At 47.1% G+C, this 18,902-nt stretch overlaps 1 protein-coding gene and 1 long non-coding RNA gene across 5 annotated transcripts in view; one reads left to right on the top strand and one right to left on the bottom strand.

The window, feature by feature from the left end:
* Nucleotides 1-10,473, bottom strand: part of NECTIN2 (nectin cell adhesion molecule 2) — an 84,111-nt gene extending 73,638 nt beyond the window's left edge. For 3 of the 4 annotated variants that reach the window (XM_061597879.1, XM_061597882.1, XM_061597881.1), the window contains exon 1: nt 10,128-10,473. In XM_061597879.1, the coding sequence (XP_061453863.1) occupies nt 10,128-10,185 (58 nt within the window). In that variant the 5' untranslated portion in view covers nt 10,186-10,473. Of the gene's footprint in view, nt 1-4,180; nt 4,233-10,127 lie in introns of those variants that run through there. The other variant, XM_061597880.1, reaches the window with a different exon arrangement.
* On the top strand, nt 300-1,390 carry LOC133370724 (uncharacterized). Its single transcript, XR_009759194.1, has 2 exons — nt 300-625; nt 993-1,390. It is a non-coding gene; the product is annotated as an uncharacterized LOC133370724 (long non-coding RNA).
* Nucleotides 10,474-18,902: the final 8,429 nt, after the last annotated feature.

The raw sequence follows: 18,902 nt of genomic DNA, 5'->3' as shown, positions 1-18,902 counted from the left end.
CATATGGATTTACCCCTATGTGTGATCTAAGCATATTTGTGACGCTTTAATGTACACACACACTCCATTGTTTTCACAACAGACAACAGCAGCCAGCTGCTAATGCTTGTGGAATAAGCATTTCCACTTGTTTGGTCTTACATTTTTAAAAGCCTGTCTCATAGTGGAGTAGTCTCCTGGGATTAGGAGGGCTCTTGAAGATGCTACAGAAATACCTCTACAAAAGTGCTATTCATGTATGGGGGTTTACAGTCGTTCATAGGCTTTCCTCCCATACAAGTTATCTGCTGCAGCCTTGAAAAGTTTACAGACTATCATCATTACTACAACTTTGGTTCCTCTTCTCAACTTCAGAGGGGCCACACCAGGAACAGGACAAACCAATCAATGTTCACACTCTCACAATTAACCTCAAAAAGCATTTTAACGTCAAAGTAATGGTTCCAAATGTGATAACCAACACAGGCCTTAGTGGAAGGAGTCCACCATTTTGAGCCTGCCAACTCCATTTGCTTTTGTATCTCGCTTCTATTTACTTTTTGTCAGTAGGATTGCCATCATTTACTATTTGAGCTTCTGGCAACTCAGACCCTCTGATCATGCACAGACTGCATTCCCCTGCCTGGTAAGATGAAGCTCTTTCTGAGGTCAAAGTATGTCTAAGTATTTGTAGAGTGCCTGTCCTTTTGGTAGGAAGATTTTTGCTTGCTTACTTAAACAGGCCCCAGTCCTTCTCTGCTTTTGTAACAAAACAAAAATCTCCTGTACCTTATAGAAAGTAAGGGGGGGAAACTAGCAAATGACAACAGTCCCACACACCTCCTTAAATTTATGCTGTTTTTCTGGTAACTTGTCAAAAGCAGACAACATTCTGGCTAGTGAGCAATCTGACAAAGCAGTGTGATTAATACAGACTCCCACTCAGGATCCAATCGGCTCCCAAGTTTCAGGCTGCCCTGTACAATCATCTTGACCTGAACCCTTTGATGCAGCCACAGCCATCTTGGCACCGGCGATGTTTCAGGGTCACTTCACAAGGCACCACCACCATGAGCCGCCGACATAAAGCTCATTTTCACAGAGGTCACCGTGTAGAGGAAAACGCAGCGTGTGGACTTGCCTTCAGCTCCTGGACTTCTCCTGGCTAGCCTTGCTCCTCAGATCTGCGTCTTCCAGTGTACCCTGTCAAGCCCTACTCAGTACTGTATCCTCAGAACCAAACAATGAAATGGAAGCAGAATCCACCTTCAGACAGCTATTCCCTTATCTACCACGAACCAAACTGGTTAAAAAAAAATTTTTTTTTTCCTTCTAAGACTTAGACAGGTCAGTAGAAGTGCAAGGTTAAGTCAATATCTGGAACAATAAATTGCTTTGTGCATAATGGAAAGGGGGAAAAACCTTCTACAGACTTGGACTGAGCTTACTTCAGGAGTGGGGAACCTGTAGTTTAGCATCACCCTTAACCATTGGCCATGCTGGCTGGGGCTTGTAGGTGCTGGGATTTAGCAACATCTGGAGGGCCACAGGTTCCTTCTTCCCGCTCTCCATACTCTTGTCACAAGCAGTATGGAACAGGTAAACCTTACAGATATACTCCTGCAGATGTACATGCAAGCTTCCAAGTTACACAGAGCTGTACAGCAGGGGGGAAAAAACAGAAACCAGCTCTGCGTAATTTAAAAGCTTCCATATTCTTTACAGCCTGAGGATTTCATTTCAAAATAAGACAGACAGGGGGAAGAGAAAGGAAATCAGCTTGTCCTCAGTTCCACCACAGATTCACTTCCTGGGCAGGACGGCAAATTAGAAGAGGCTGAAGCAGATTTGGAGGGCTGGCAACCTCCCCATCTCCCGGGCAAGTGAAGTGAGCACTCAGGAGGCAATATGAGTGCATGAAACACGTGTGTGCATGAGTCAGAAAAGGCATACAGAAATCAACATTTACACCATACGTTTAAAACACATGGCTTCCCCAAAGAATCCTGGAAACTGTAGCTTGTTGAGGGTGCTGGGAATTGTAGCTCTTGAGGGCTAAACTACAATTCCCAGAATTCTTTGGGGGAAGCAATGTGATCCAGGCACAGGAAAACAGCTAGTCTCCAGAGCTACAGTCACTGTTTGATGCAACACTACTCAGCATTTTATATTTAAATAAATATTTTTATTATTTATTTATTTATTTATTTTATTTCATTTTTAAACCGCCCATAGCGAATAGCTCTCTGGGCGGTGTACAAAAGATTAAAAGTACAGAAATACAAAATATCACAATAAATAAACTGAAACAAAGAGATTTAAAATTGTAACATTAAACGCTTTAAAATGCCTGGGAGCATAGCCAGGTCTTAACCTGGCGCCGAAAAGATAGAAGCGTCGGCGCCAGGCGTATTTCTTCGGGGAGGCTATTCCACAATTCGGGGGCCACTACAGAAAAGGCCCTAGATCGAGTAACTGTCCTCCGGGCTTCCCGATGGGTTGGTACCCGGAGGAGGGCCTTAGACGCTGAGCGAAGTGACCGGGTCGGTTCATAGCGGGAGAGGCGTTCCACAAGATACTGCGGTCCCACGCCGTGTAAGGCTTTATAGGTCAAAACCAGCACCTTGAATCTGGCTCGGAAGCAAATAGGTAGCCGGTGCAAACGGGCCAGAACAGGTGTTATATGCGCTGACCGGCTGGTCCTCGTCAGCAGTCTGGCTGCTGCGTTTTGCACTAGCTGAAGCTTCCGAACTGTCTTCAAGGGCAGCCCTACGTAGAGCGCATTACAGTAATCCAACCTAGAAGTTACCAGAGCATGAACAACTGAGGCGAGGTCATCCCTGTCAAGATAGGGGCGTAGCTGGGCTACCAACCGAAGGTGGTAGAATGCATTCCTTGCCGCCGTGGCCACTTGCGCCTCCAGAGACAAGGAAGGATCGAAAAGAACCCCAAGACTACGAACCTGTTCCTTCAAGGGGAATGTAACCCCATCTAGAACAGGGTAAGCATCCACCATCTGGGCAGGGAAGGCATTCACCAACAGTGTCTCAGTCTTGTCTGGATTGAGTCTCAGTTTATTAGCTCTCATCCAGTCCATTATCGCGGTCAGGCAGTGATTCAGCACATCCACAGACTCACCTGTAGAAGATGAAAAGGAGAAATAGAGCTGCGTGTCATCAGCGTACTGGTGGCAACGCACTCCAAAACTCCTGATGACGGCACCCAGAGGCTGCATGTAGATGTTAAAAAGCATGGGTGACAAAACCGACCCCTGAGGGACTCCACAATGGAGAGTCCAAGGAGTCGAGCAATGTTCCCCAAGTACTACCTTCTGGTGACGATCCGCCAAGTAGGAGCAGAACCACTGCCAAGCAGTGCCTCCAACTCCCAACTCCGCGAGTCTCCCCAGAAGGATACCATGGTCGATGGTATCAAACGCCGCTGAGAGATCAAGGAGAATCAACAGAGTCACACTCCCTCTGTCCCTCTCCCGACAAAGGTCATCATACAGGGCGACCAAGGCTGTTTCAGTGCCAAAACCAGGCCTAAAACCGGATTGAAACGGATCCAGATAATCGGTCTCATCCAAGAGCACCTGGAGCTGACCGGCAACCACCCGCTCCAGAACCTTGCCCCAAAAGGGGACATTCGCCACCGGTCTATAGTTGTTCAGGTCATCTGGGTCTAAGGAAGGTTTCTTTAAGAGAGGTCTTACTACTGCCTCCTTGAGGCTACTAGGGACTACTCCCTCACTCAAGGAGGCATTTATCACTTCCTTGGCCCAGCCGGTGGTAGTAGTCCTGCTAGCCTTCACTAGCCAAGATGGACAAGGATCTAGAGCAGACGTGGTCGCCCGCACCAATCCAAGTACCTTGTCCACTTCCTCAAGCTGCACCAACTGAAACTCATCCAATAATGAAAGACAAGACCGTGTTCTGGACACTTCAATGGATTCGTCTGTCATAACATCGGAGTCTAGGTCCCTACGGATACATGCGATTTTATTTTGGAAGTGCCCTGCAATGTCGTTACAGCGAGCTTCAGATGTTTCAATAGTATCTCGAGGACCAGAATGTAAGAGTCCTCGTACAACCCTAAAAAGCTCTGCAGGGCGGCAGAGAGATGTCCTGATAGAGGCAGCGAAGTGAAACTTCTTCGCCGCCCTTACCGCTTTTATATACGACTTAGTAGAGGCACTTACCAAAGCATAACTGCATCCGTCTGGAGTTCGTCTCCATCTGCACTCCAGCCTCCTTCTCTCTTGCTTCATCACTCTCAGCTCTGGGGTATACCACGGAGCTGTATGAGCTCTGCATCGAAGAGGGCGCGCGGGAGCAATCGTGTCAATAGCCCGGCCCATCTCCGTATTCCACAGTTCGACCAAGGCCTCGACAGGAGCGCCAGTACTATCAGCTGGAAAAACTCCCAGAGCCGTCTGAAAACCAATAGGATCCATAAGCCTCCGAGAGCGGACCAACTTAATAGGTCCCCCACCCTTGCAGAGGGAAAGAGTCGTCGTAAGTCTAAAACTCAGCAGGTGGTGATCTGTCCATGACAATGGAGTAGATGAAAAACACCCCACCTCCAGATCACCATTTCCATGACCAGTGGCGAAGATCAAATCAAGAGTGTGACCCGATACATGCGTTGGGCCACTAACAAATTGAGACAGCCCCATGGTTGTCATGGAGGCCATGAAGTCCTGAGCCGCCCCAGATAAAACAGTCTCGGCATGAATGTTGATGTCCCCCAACACCACAAGTTTGGGGGACCTCAGCAATACCTCCGAGACTATCTCTGTCAGCTCAGCTAGGGAAGCTGTTGGGCAGCAAGGTGGGCGGTACACCAACAGGATTCCCAGTCTGTCTCCTTGACCCAGCACAAGGTGGAGGCACTCTAGACCAGTCGCCATCTGGACAGGATGCCTGGTGAGAGAGAAAGTACTCCTATAGACCACAGTACTCCTATAGACCATAAAAAGTAATTATGACTATTAGCCGCATCATTCCCTATTTATACCAAGCTGCGGTGCAGGAAGGTGCAGTCAAAGGTAAATGTTTCTTCAAGGGGCCAGGCAGGTAAAGTGAAGATTGTTATTTATGGGCAGCAGCATCAGGAACTTTGTCACTGTTTACCAATGTAAAAACAACCACGGATGTGGAAGAAGAGTGTAGTCACTAGGGCCTTGGGGGGGGCTTCTGTAACCCTCCAGCACACTTACTGTCACTTGCCTGCATGAGTGGACAGACCACGTGGCATTCCAAGGACTCCAGAGGAGACTCCTTTCCCTTTGGAAAGGAAAGACAATTGCCTCATGATTACCTCACCAAATTGAGCAGAGAGGAAAGGTGTGTACGGACACACCGGATGCCCCACAACGACGCAATTGCCAAATACCAACACCTGTGCTCTCAAGTGACCTTTCTTTCCGGAGTTGATCTGCTCACTATCAGAAAGGCGGGCCTCAAACCTTACGTGAAAACAGGAGGCCTCAGCTCCTTCAAGCCTCCAGAACCCCGAAAGAAACCGTGACACATGCCAGTTTAGGGGTAGACCCCCACATAGATGTGAAACATTGCCCATGGGTTATAGGAGGAAGTAGTTTCTCTCAACAGGAAATGCTCCAGTACCACAGAACAACTTATTTGAGCACTTGGACATGGGGAAAGGGAAGTACACATCACAGCCTGGTAATTTATTACTTTCCTCAGAGATACGCTCAAAATGAGATCTGGGGTGCTTAAGAGTAAACAGCTTAGACCAAGGAAACACACATTAAAATCCCCAATTAAAACTAGTAAGTCAGGTTTTTAAAAATTAAACCAGATTTTTAAAAATTAGAAAATCAGTTATATTTCCCTTAATTTATATCTAACTGGGTTTGAAAATGACATTGGTCTGTTCAATCAGAACATCCATATCAACACATACACCTAGAATGCACCTTATATGCACTTTCCTGGAAGCAAGTCCAATCTTAAAAACAGAATCCATGACTTTACCACACAGAGAGAGTTAAAGCCTACTTTTCTGTCTAAAAGGGAGGGGATATGTTTAAGAAGCACATGGCACTTTGGGGGTCATATATTGTGTTTATTTTTGCCCAAATTATGTATTTTTATACTGTTAGCCAGACGTGAATGACCTTTAGTCTTCATGTCATGGAGAGACAACTTTAGCCAGGTGACCAATCTTTTGCTTTTGAAAAATTCTGAGCACATAATCTTCAAATAAATTATTTTGCTTAGTCTCCTTACATGTGTACAGAAAACTCCAAACAAACAATTCATTCACAATTACACTTCTAAGCAAATATATGTATGCAGTGCAAAAGACATCTGAGCTGCCTGACTGGAGGTTTCAGAATATGCCACTGCATAAATATATTTTATTTTGTTTTATTTGGTAACAAGCAGATATATTTTAATTGTTATAGCAACTAATTAACACGCATGTTTGTCCAGAATAGATATGTGAATCAGAAGATTAGAAAGTTAGTTTAAATAAACAATTTTGAATTGGACTTTTTTTCTTGGTAATTTAAATGGCATCAATATTAAAAATCAATTGCCCTTGAGGCATTCCTCCCAAATACATTTGGTTCAACAGGAAGAGCATGCAAACACTGCAGGAGCAACAATAAATCATTTTTTGTTTTTTGTGGAGAAATGCATTCAGTGCCTAACACATAACGATTAGACAACAACCCTCAAGAAAAATCAGAAGCTTAGAACATGCACATGTACAACAGCCTGACAAAAGTCCCCCACCACCACCACCACCTTCAATATCCTGCAAGAATGCACCCTCTGGCAGGGGCAACAATTACCCAGACATCACCCAGGCTTTTCAACTATGTTTTAGATCTGGGCTGTCAATGATTTTATGTTCTCTCTATGCAAGCAAGGTTTTGGGGCTGTCTTTTGCTGATTGTTCTCTGTTTTTAATTCTTACTGTGTACCAATATTTTGTTGTAAGCCACCAAGGGTATGTTGATTGGTGGGTGGCTATATAAATGCAACAAATAATAATAATGGTTATAGGTCAGTCATAGAATTACAGACAGAAATCGGGGCTGCCTGGGCACCTAGAAAATCTGGAATATTTGTTTAGCTGGGCTACCTTACAAACCAGGAATCACCAACCTTTTTAGGTCTGTGGGCACGTTTGGAATTCTGAGCAAGTGCTGCAGGTGGCACCTCCTCTGGTCACTTCTCTTTCCCCCCTTCCTTGGATGCCCCTCAAGAGGGAGAGAAAACATGCGCTCACACACATGCGCACATACTTTGCTTTTCCAAGGGATCAAAATAAAAGCTGAATTAATCCAAGTCTTGAAAAGTACATAGAGGTGAAAGAGGAAGTGGGAAAGAGAACTACTCTTCCAACTTCCTCCTTCAGAAAGCTCTATGTACTTTCCATCCTCACCACCTCAAAAGGCTTTGTGGGTGCAAGGAGAAGATCTCAAGGGTGTCATAGCACCCAAAGTTACCATACTGGAAACCCCTCTTCTAAACATTTGATGGGAGCTCCTCAAAAACAGATGCAGAAGTTCACCATCTTTCCCGAGGCTTCTGAACTGTGTCTAGTCCATGGAAGTCCACAGTTCCTCAATGAGAAGATGAGTCATCATGGCAGACAAACTTTCCTCAATAGTGACGCACCCTCCACAACCCAACTTCCCCTCCACCCATACAGAAGCACTAGGTTATATACTGGAGCAACAAGGAGGTCCAGTCAGCTTGTATTCTGCCCTTGTAAACTAGCCAATGTGGTGTAGTGGTTAAGGTGTTGGACTACGACCTGGAAGATCAGGGTTAGAATCCCCACATAGCCATGATGCTCACTGGGTGACCTTGGGCCAGTCACTGCCTCTCAGCCTCATGAAAACCCTATTCATAGGGTCGCCATAAGTCGGAATTGACTTGAAGGCAGTACAAATTAACTGTACACCTAAGGAAATGCTCCAGAATCCTGTGGTGCTCAGGAATTCCTTGATGGGTTCTGCAGCAAACAAGGTTTCCTAAACCTGCCACCAGCGGCTGCCCAGTTGGTGCTGATCCATAATAGGGCTTTTACAGTGTTGGCTCCCTGCTTGTGGAATTCCATCCCCAGAGAGTGAGGTGCATCTGTCTCCCTCATTATTTACTTTTAGGAGAATTTTTAAAGCATTCCTGTTTATCCAGGCATTTGATGGCAGAAGGAGACTGTTCCTAGCAACCTGAAGATCACCTTTTTATCTGTTACTGTTTTTAGGTTGCTTTTTAAAAAAAATGGGGGGGGTGTTGTTAAAATGTTGTTGTGTTTGCCGCCCTGGGCTCCCTCGGGAGGAATAGTGGGATATCAATTAAATAAATAAAGAACAAAATAAAGGAATTTTAAAACCCCATTATGCCATAACCCCTTATGCCAGGTCAGGCTATCCACATAACCTTGTATTGTCTGCTATGATTTGCAGAGAAGGATTTCACCTCATCACTGGGCTTCTTTTTGCGGGAAAAAATGTCTCGCAACCTGATGCCCACTGCATTCAATACATGTGCTCTACCACTTGAGCTACAGCCCGTTCCTCAAGGACCCTCGTCTAAAAAGTAGCTATTAAACCATGATAGCTAGGGATGAGGGGAAACCACTCTCGGAAGCAACAGGGAAAAACAGCCGCAAGAGATGATGCCCACCACGCTTCTCAGCAGAATCCCAGCAGCCGCTGTTAGAGGCAGAGGTGCGAGTTAAGAAGACGGATCTTTCTAGTGTGATCTGTCGCCTAGACCCGCCTTTGCCAGCCTGGCAGGCTCCAGGTGTTTTGGACTATAGCTCCCATCTGTCTGGAGGAGTTGTAGTACAAAACATCTGGAAGGCGCCAGTTAGCAAACGCTGCTCTCGACGTTGTAATTCTGACATTTTTAACGGAGTCTTCTGTACCTTCGCAAAGACGCTTACAAGGCGAGCAGGGAACCGCCCCCCCCAGCAACCACCTCCACTCGCTCCAGAGCTACACCAAACTGTCGCATGCAGCCCTTCCTCACAAAGCAAGAGCAGCAGGGACTGCACAGTGGATCTTGCTTAGCATCACTACTGGGCACAAAATGAAAAGCAACAGAGCTATATGGGTGTCTGCGCGCGCGCGCGTGTGTATGCACACCGCGCAGTGCACCAGACACGGGCAGCTCCTCCGAGGCACACCTTGCGATTCTGGGTGGGAAACATATCCAAGCAACTACTGATTTCAGGAGGGAGATCTACAGGTAGCAGCCTTTATCATGCAACCAGTACATCGTCGTCGCCCCCCTCCCCCCGGCGCTTATGCAGATCTGCCCATTTAGAAGCCACAAAAAGGTTCCCGCCATTCCGAGCCCGACGATATAACCCCCCGCATGGGAAGGAAACAAATTACAGAGCTGGATCAGCCAAGATCGCAGCGGATTCTAAAAGGCAGCGGGTTCCCTTAGGAGGCAACCCCCCCCCCCGTATTGCGGATTGGGCTCCCCTCTCCGGAGCAGAGCCGCTCAAGACCGGAGCGCTGGAAGCTCCACAAGTAGTCACCAGGGGCCTTGGGAAGAGATGGGAGCGAGAAGGGGGCGCGCAGCCGGGGGTGGTCCTGGGTTTCGGCACCTCTCCTGAAATTCTCCAGATTCCTGCGGGAGGAGGCGGGTAGGGGAGGACCACAGAGGGAGGGGGGCGTTGGGAGCCGTGGGGCTGGCAGATCCCCAGAGAAGCGAGCCCCTCACCCTGCTGCCCCGCCCGGCCCGGCCCGGCCAGGTGAGAAAGTGTGAAGGGGCGTCTCCTCGCCCAGGGCGCCCAGCCAGAGAAACAGGTTCCCTGGGCCTCGCCATCTTGGGAGGATGGGAAGGAGAAAGAAACTTTATCCCGCAATTAAGATGCCGAGGAAAGCCGGCGAGGTTCAGAAGAGGAAGGGGGGGGGTCAGAGTCCAGATCAGGGGAGAGGATCGGGAGAACGTGTCGCGGGGAGGCAGCGCCGCGGTGGAGTCGGGATCCGGCTTCTGGGGAAGGGGATTCTCCAAGGAGGGCACCCAAGACCCAGGGAAGAAGCCTGGAGGGAGTCGGGCTAGGAGAGCCAGCCACTCTGAGCCGGGGGTGGAACTGTTCGGGACCCCCGCGGGCCGGCTGAATGGCTCCGGCGCCGGGCTTACCGGAGAGCAGGCAACAGAGGAGGGTAGCGACCGCACACGCACTCCGAGGCGCGCCCATGGGGCAGCGGCGGCTCCGGACAACAGCTCTGCGCCGGCTGCGACTCCCTTGGCTCCTCGCGGCGTCCCTCCGGCGGGCTAACCGTTCCTTGCACCCTTCGAACCGGTCTCTTGCGAGGGAAGCGCCTCCGCCGTGCCTCCAACCGCAGCGATGCCTCTTGCGCTCTGTGCCTGCTGCAATCGCCCGGTGCGCCTTTGGCACCGCCCCGGAGGAGGAGCGGGGAGGGATGGTCACGCACGGCCGGGGCTCACCCCACCCACTGCCACTTACGGGATCTTTAGCGGGCACGCTCCTTCCTCCCCCTCCGCCAATGATGGCTACAGGCGCCCCGGTCTGGCTGTGAAGTTTCCTAGGTCGAGTTCGTGCCCACGTTGTACAGGGGTGAACGGGTTACACGGTCCAGTTTCTGCACCTTAAGGTGTGTGTGTGTCAAAAAACACAACCGGACAGGCGGAGGGAAGATCGTCCCTTCGATTTCATGTGTTTTGGTGAGAGTCAGGCGGGGGATTTGCCTCCGGCTCGGGGTATGCTGATTGCCATTTTTTTTTTGTTAGGAGGCATTTGTCCCTACTCACAGATATTCGGGTAAGATTTCTCTCTCTCTCTCTCTCACACACACACACAAAACCAGCGTCTGTAGTTACTTTGCAGCCTCCTATCTATGCATGTTTAGTCAGTCCCGTTGAGTCCAGCTCCATCCCATCTGCAAAGGATGGCAGCCATAGAGATCACTCTGACCTCCGCTGTGGGCCGCTGATCTTTTTGTACATTTCACTGAGAGCAGCAGCCCTATGAAAGCAAATTTAGTCGATTAATCATCGGAGTTCTTAAGCAGGTAACCAATTCAATTTGTAAAAGCAATGCTTCTGAAGCAAGAATTTGTGGGTAGCTTTGAGGTCAGAGGATGCACCCCTGTGCTGGAGCTGGTGGTGCCCTTTTCAAATTCTCCCTGGGTGTGAGAAAACACCCCTTCTTAAGAGGGACTTGCAAGATGCAGTTATGAGCACTTGCATTACAATATATTCAAATCGGCTGCCCTATTCATTTTTGATGCATTAGACTTTTTTGACAGTGCAATCCTTTACACATCTATTTTATTTATGTATGAAATTTAATAAATAATAATAATACTGAGTTCAATAGAGCTTACTAAAGTAGGTATATCATTACGACCCTAATAATGTTCTTTGTTTCCTGCAATCAAACTGCTGAACACATTTGACATGATTTGAATTCAATGGGACTTACTTCCTAAAGAAATGCACAGAACTGTAACCTAAATATAACCATGTAGATTTATGGGTGGCCTATGACGTGGTGTGTTGTTTTTTTACAACAATAAAAAAATCCATGTTGAAGAGTGGTAATACCCATTGCCTGGCCTGCTTCTCCCTAATACCGTAGACAGGCCAATCCTTTGATGTCTGCTTGGAAGTAAGGTCTGGCACAGATATCTCAGCTCCCTTTCTCCCTCTTGGAAATCAAGCCCTGCTTTCTTCTTCATCGCTTGTCAATGGCACAAGTGGGCCATCAGTTTGAGGAACCGTGCTTCCTTATCGGTGAGATGTTGAGATGTTCGTTTGGGTAGCAGGCCATCTGATTTAGCTTCTTCTGCACTTGGGTCAGGGTGGAGGCAGCACATCAAGGATCTAGGGAAGAAATATGTGCCTCTGTGTTTCCCTGCAACTCTCCATGGCCTTGCCTGTCATTAATCTAACCCCCGCCATTCTATGGGTGAGGCTGGCCAGGGGTGAAGTTTCTAAGAAATGCTAACCAAGGGGATTTCCGGGACCTCAAGACCATGGTTCTCCAGTAGCACTGGAAAACTTCACAACTATCCCTGATACTTTAAAAATTCGCTAGTTCTCATAGTGGCTTCCTGTTATTCCAGATAGGCCTGGAAACAGCATTGTTCTCATTGCTTGAGGTCAATGGGTGCTCACCAACCGAACACTGAAGGTTTTCTTCCCCCTCACAGGGGATCTACACATTCAGTAGAATTAAGTGGTGGAATCCTAAGACAATAGAGTAGGCTGTGTGCCACTTAAGTGGTGTGCAATTCCACTTTTGAATGCCCTTCCAATAAAAAAAAAAATTCCTTGCAAGTGAAAAGCTAGCCTAGCAGGAAGATAGTGTTTTTCCCTGGGAGGGGATAGTTTTCTACTTGCAAGGAGTAACATTGTTGTTATTTTACATAGGGAGCATTCAAATGTAGTATCCCCACCCTGCAGTTATAAAGAGTCCATTCTTCTGTCAGCTCAGCAGAACTACTTGATATTGCTGAATGCTTAGGCTCAGTTGCTTCTCTGCTCCCCACCTTGCTTGGTTTCCCTCTGGTGACTGCTGTACACAGACACACCTCCTCTTGCCAATTTTGTGAGCATTGCATGCCCTCTGGTGGTTGCTGTCATGCGGCCATCCAAATACCTTGGCGTTCAGATTCTGCATCTTTTTTAGAAGACAAAGATGCACGCCTCTGTAAGGCTTCACAAGGTTCTGGGCTGTTTAGGGGTGCCAGGTTCATGGCCTGAGACTGATCCTGTATCTTTAGGAGAAGAGAAAGTCAGCCAAGTGCAGGTGTTCTTTCACTTTGTGGTTCTTCCGTTTACAGTGTTGCAAGAACACCTGCACTTGGCTGACTTTCTCTTCTCCTAAAGATACAGGATCAGTCTCAGGCCATGAACCTGGCAACCCTAGGGCTGTTTTTGCTGAAGCAGACTAACACAGATGAAGTTTGATTTTACTATATTGATTCTCTCATCATGTTATAGAGAATCATGCACATTTTGTAATGGGAGAAGAGGCAGAAGCACAACCCCTCCTTTTCTGAACCTTCTCTAGGTCCTGGCTGCAAGGCAGAATTAAAAATGCAAGATTTATAGAATACATAAAGCAGAATCACAGTTGGAGGCTTTAAGAGTTTGAGATCAGGCCCTCTAGGCACTGTTGACCAAATGGATTCATAGCATTTCCCCACAGAAGATGGGGTAGGGTGGTCTTTTGTATCCCTTGCACTCAGCCATTATTGAAGCCAGTCACTCCCAAACACACCCACTCCTTTGAGACCTGTTATCAGTGTTTGTTGATCATTGTCCCCTTGTGATGGGGAGATAAACATTAGGAAGAGAGGAGGATCAACTGTGCCTAGAGAATTCTGCCCCAAAGGGATGGAAGTTAAAGATTAGCTTCTGGTGCAGAGCAAGGTGGGTGGCTGAGGCAGGAAAATGGTTTAATGTTCCAGGGCTAGCTATGTTTACACAGAAGGCACTCTCAAGTGAGCGCCCATGGGACTGGAGCATTGGAAGATTAATCAACAGGCAGGCTGATGCTTCAGCTATGACAGCAGCTGCTAATGCCAGGACTAATCCTTTGCAGTAGACTCAGGATCCTTTATTACCCCCAGAAGCAAGGAATCTTAGAAACACAATCCTGGGAGATCCTCTCCAAAGCCGGCAACCTCATGACTGAAAGTTAATTTCAACTGCTGAGAGGATGGTGGGACCCATCTTGAAGTGTGGCTTAGAGCTGGCCGTGATGATATGGTGAAGGGCAAACTTGGGTCCTTGTCTCCCCCTCACCCCTACTTTATCAGGCAGCCCCTTCATACAGACTTAAAATCTAAAAGAAGCCACACAAAAGGGTAAAGGGCCGGAAATGGAAGAGGAAAACAAGAAAGCTATTGTTATGAGCATGGGGGTTGGAATGGATTATCCCTGTGGGTCCCCTTCCAGCCTCTGATTTGGAATCCTGTGCCTTGGGGCTGGCTCTGCTGGCCAGATGAATTTCTTTTGTTAAACAAATAGAATGGCCAGGTTTGTAATGGGTCTATCAGGTGCCTAGCAACTGCTGAATGGGCCAGGAAGATCCTTTTGTTATTGAAACTCTTCAGAAGAGCCTCCTCCCCCCCTCCTGGAGCCTAGGAGAGGCTTGTGTTTTTAGTTGTCTGGGAAGATTTGCTGGGAACTGGAGGCAAGCAGAGAGGCTGGCTCTCTGCACCATGGCATTTGCGGTGCCTCCTGTAACACTGATGGAAAAACTGGATATTGGACTGCTGATGCCTTGAACCCTCCATCCTAAGCTCAGGTTGGAATGTGTGTAAATAAATAAACCATATTTCATAAAGACACCACAGTCTCCGCTGACCTTCTTCCCAAAGGGAACCAAACCCTGGATGAGCACAGGGACCCCTGAAATCTCACAGCTCTGAGATTGGGGAGGTGCGCAACAGTATTGTAACTCTTCACATTAGTTGTGATGTTTAGCTAGTCCTGCTATTTATCATCTTAAGAACATCAGAAGAGCCTGCTGGATCAGGCCAATGGAGGCTCACCTAGCCCAGCATCCTGTTCTCACAGTGGCCAGCCAGATGTCCATGGAAAGCCCACAGGACCTGAGCGCAAGAGCACTGTTCCCTCATGTGGATTCCAGCAACTGGTATTCAGAAGCATTTATTTTTAAGCCATCCAATCTTATTTTGCATATTGATTTTATGCCCATATTTTTTTATATTAACTTGTAAGCTGTCTTGAGAATTTTGTCAAACTGAAGACATGCACTTTCTCAGGCTGCATGCACAGCACACATTTAAAGCACACATACATACACCCCATAGAAACCTGGGAGCTGTAGTTTACCCTTCACAGAGCTACAAGTCCAAGCACCTTCACAAACTACATTTCCCAGCATTCTTTGGGGAGGGGGAAATGTGCTTTAAATGCATGCTGTGTACGCAGCCTCAATCAAGGTCGAGCCAACGTACAACAGTCTTTACAGGAAAAGGCTTTGAACTCTGTTGTGGAAAACTCGCTAGTCTGGCATAACTCTGCTGCTCCGACGGATTCTGGTTGTGATTTTATCCTGTTTAACAGGAGTAACTCAAGGGGTGAGATCCAGTTGTGTGGCAACCTGCTAGCCCAACAGCCATTCAGCTAATGCCGTGGCAGGGAATCTGTTTTCAGTCTGGGGGCCATATTCCAAGGGCCACGTGCCAGAGGCCAAAATGGGTGGAGCAACAACAGTGTTACCTTTGTAAAGCAGGCTAATTTCAACACATGCTCACACACCCTTCTCTGTCCTCCACCTGGGAAAGCAAGAGGCATGATAAGACCTCAATGACGCATTCCAGCCAGGCAAGAACCATCATTTAGCTACGCGCTGTGTGAAAAAAGTACTTCCTTGTGTCTGTCCTGAATCTTCCAACATTCAGCTTTGCTGGACAGTCCCGAGTTTTAGTATTAGGAGAGAGGAAGAAAAGCTTCTACCTGTCCACTTTCTATATAGCATGCATAATTTTATACACCTCTGTTGTGTCCCTGCTTACTCGCCTTTGTTTAAAAACAACAACTAAAAAGCTCCAAATATTGTAAACTTTCCTCATAGGGGAGTCTCTCTGACCCCTTGATTTTGGTTCCATCAATATCTCCAAAAACTGAGGAGTAAGCAAATTTATTTAAACGCAAGGCATTATTATTAGCATTAGCATAATTAGCATTTTTATTCCACTGTTCAGCCAGAAAGTTTCCCAGAGCAGCTTACATGTCAATTAAAAAACACGGCAGGCTTACAATCTTAAAGACATAGCATAAAGGGAGGGGGAGAGGGAGGAGTCACAAAGCAAATTCAGGCACTAAAAGTTCTTATAACAAATAGCTGGGATAGAAACAGTTCAAAGAGAGAAGCCAACAGGAGCCGGTCTCTCAGCAGAGCCGATGGAGTGGTCCTGCTTCCCATCTCTCTCTGCTGCAGCCTGATGGAATGGCTGCCACCAGGTGACTGTTGAGTGAGAAAGAAAGCAGGACAACTCCATCGGCCTGGTCTCTCAGAAGAGCCAACGGATTGAAGGGGGAAGCCCCGCTGTTTCCCAGGGGAGGACAAAACCCTTGGCACCTTTTTGTAACCATCTTACGTTCTGTGCCCTAGGACAGAGTTGACACAGAGCTGCCTGTTCAAAAACAGCACATAGAAATACAACTAGTTTTATTCCACTCTTGCATTAAACATTAGTATTTTTGTAAAAAGAAAAAAAAAGGCTGGTGACAGCCCCAATTATGTATAAAGATCTAATTTCCTATTTACTACTGCAGGGATATTTTTAGGCATGTATATATATAGCCAACTGATCTTTGGACAGAAATTCAGCCTGGGAAGTCAGGTGCCTAATGCAAGACACTGGGAAACTCACTTCAGAGAGTGGAAAGGGCAAACAGCTTAAATACCTGCCTGTGCTGCAGATGATTAATCAACTGCAAAAATCTTTAATCAGTTAAGAGCCCTGCTTATTTATATGCTATTGATACCATAAGACGCTTTAAAGAATAGCATAAGCAAAACAGACAGGTTTCTGTCCTCAGGCTTTAGTCCACAAAAGCTTGTGCCACAATAAATTTATGAAGTCTTTAAAGTGCTACAACACTGTTTGTCTTTTGATCTAAATTAGGTAAGGCAGGGACATTGCAAAGTTCTTAAAAGCCTCCAGACGCAAGGCTGGGACAGAAACGTGCATGAAATTGGCATATGCTAATTTGGGGGTATAGATGCTGCTGGAAAATTAAGACGATGGGTGGCTTCCAACCAGCATTATGCTTTTGCAGTATGTCTATAAGCCCTAAAAGCGAAGTTTTTTTAAAAAAAAAGTTTTTAAAAAGGGGGAAAGGGAAGGAATCAAAGTCCTGCTGCAAAACACCTGGGCTCAATTTCCCCCGGGGCCTCTCTCTAGCACTGGGGTGGGGAATGTTTTCCAACCCAAGGGCCACATTTCCTTTGGGTAACCTTCTGAGGCTCAAGTGCTGGTGATGGGCAGGGCCAGAGGCAAATGTGGGCAGAGCGATAAATGTCCACTTTGCTTTTTACACTAGGTTACCTTCGACACAAACTCGCCCACCCTCTCTATCCTCCATCAAAGAAAGCAAGAGGAATTAGCAGAGTTCAAGGACTCATCCTGACCAGGCAAAACCACTCAAGGGGTGTGGCAGCAGGAGCAGCGAGGGGTGTGGAGACCGTTCCAAGGGCCACATAGACAGGCTGGGAGGGGGGCATGTGGCCTCCAGGCCTGAGATTCCCACCACCTGCTCTAGCAACGCCTCTAAGATACGCTCACACCTTGCACATGGATCACTGCATGGAGCTGGTGAAACTGCAGTGACACTTTGCAGGACCTGAAACTCTCTGTGAGAAAACTCAGACTTTGAACTTGAATGTCTTTGAAAGTCTTGTTGGTTGAATTTGAAGGCGAAAAGAGAGGAAGGGATGACACGGACCCACAGAGCGCACTGAAGCTCACAAAAGGCAAAGGGGGAAGCTTTGCTCGCGATCCGAATCTGTGCTTCGAATTCTGATGCGAGCTGCTGCGGCACAATCGTGTCACAAAAAGTGAAACTGTGTCTTTCTGTAAAGTCAGCACAACTGCTGAACTACAGCGGGAGAAAACACTGCAGCTCTCTTTACAGGAAGAGATAAAGCAGCAGCAAGCAGACAGGTCAGGCTGAAAGTATCCGTTCTCAAACGAGGGCGTGAAAGTTGCAGAAATATTAACTCCCACAATCCTCATTCCCATCCCTTCCAGTTGTTGAGCTACACAGATCGTTCAGGATCATGGAACTCAATGTCTCTGTGCAGTGCCCTAAAAGTGTGCAAAAGCCTATTTCCCCCCCCACATGCCTCTCATTCACATCCCAGTTAGCCTGTTACAGACTTCCTCAACCAGGCGCCCCCAAATGTTTTGGGGCTGCTTTTGAAAAGTGGAAGCTGCAGGTGGTGAAGAACGTGGCAACCAGGACGGGAGCAGCAGACCATTTTTTCAGAGCATATTGCCCCGGTACTGTTTGATCTGTCTTTTATCAGCCTGTCTGGGGATTTAAAAAAACAAAAACGAAATTAATTTGAGCCAATCTGTCCCCACCCCATATTCTCAAGTACAGCCTCCACGTTCAAATGACTATGAAAACATATAATGAATGAGAGAGGTCAAATATGTGCCCGGTGGGTTTTCTTGAATCAGTGTGTGAAATTCAGCACAACTAAAAGACGGGTTGAGAATCTGCAGCTGGAGTCAAAATGAGATTGTTTGGCCTACTAGGGCCATGACAGCCAGCTATATATGGGGCGACACACACAGCAGCTGGTGTACTGTAGTACAGAGCCTTCTGCACCCTGGTGCCCTTCAGATGTTTTGGACTACGTTCTCATCAGCTCTAGCCAGTTTGGCTGTGTTGGCTGGGATTGGTGGGAGCTGTCATCCAGTACATCTGCAGTAGCGGTTCCCAAATATTTCCCCCCATGGACCACTTGAAAATTGCTGAGTGGCAGACCACTTAAAACATTTTCCGGCCTGTTGTCACCATTCTAATGTGCTGTGCTAGATTTTATGTAGGATTTTAACTGTATGTTTATCGCTTCTTTTATTTCTTACATATTGTATTTTATATTACAATCTGAATTCCATAGAATTCAAACTGTAATACAATAACATACAATATAAGATATAACAGAAGTGATGAAAATGCAGTTAAAAATCAATATGGATATTTAATGTGGGCATGCCACGGACCACTTGAATTAAGCTTGCAGACCACTGATGGTCCACAGACCACTGATGATCCACAGACCACAGTTTGGGGACCCCTGATCTAGAGGGCATAAGGATGAAGGAGACTAGGGTAGTGGCTCAAGAGAGATAGGCAGAGCAATCCAACTCAGGGAAAGCCTTCTGCTGGTAGAAA

This window comes from Rhineura floridana, chromosome 15 (assembly GCF_030035675.1).
Source record: "Rhineura floridana isolate rRhiFlo1 chromosome 15, rRhiFlo1.hap2, whole genome shotgun sequence".
NCBI classification, from domain to species: domain Eukaryota; kingdom Metazoa; phylum Chordata; class Lepidosauria; order Squamata; family Rhineuridae; genus Rhineura; species Rhineura floridana.
Note: the sequence above shows the minus strand (reverse complement) of the source record. Positions and strands in the feature narration are given on the sequence as shown.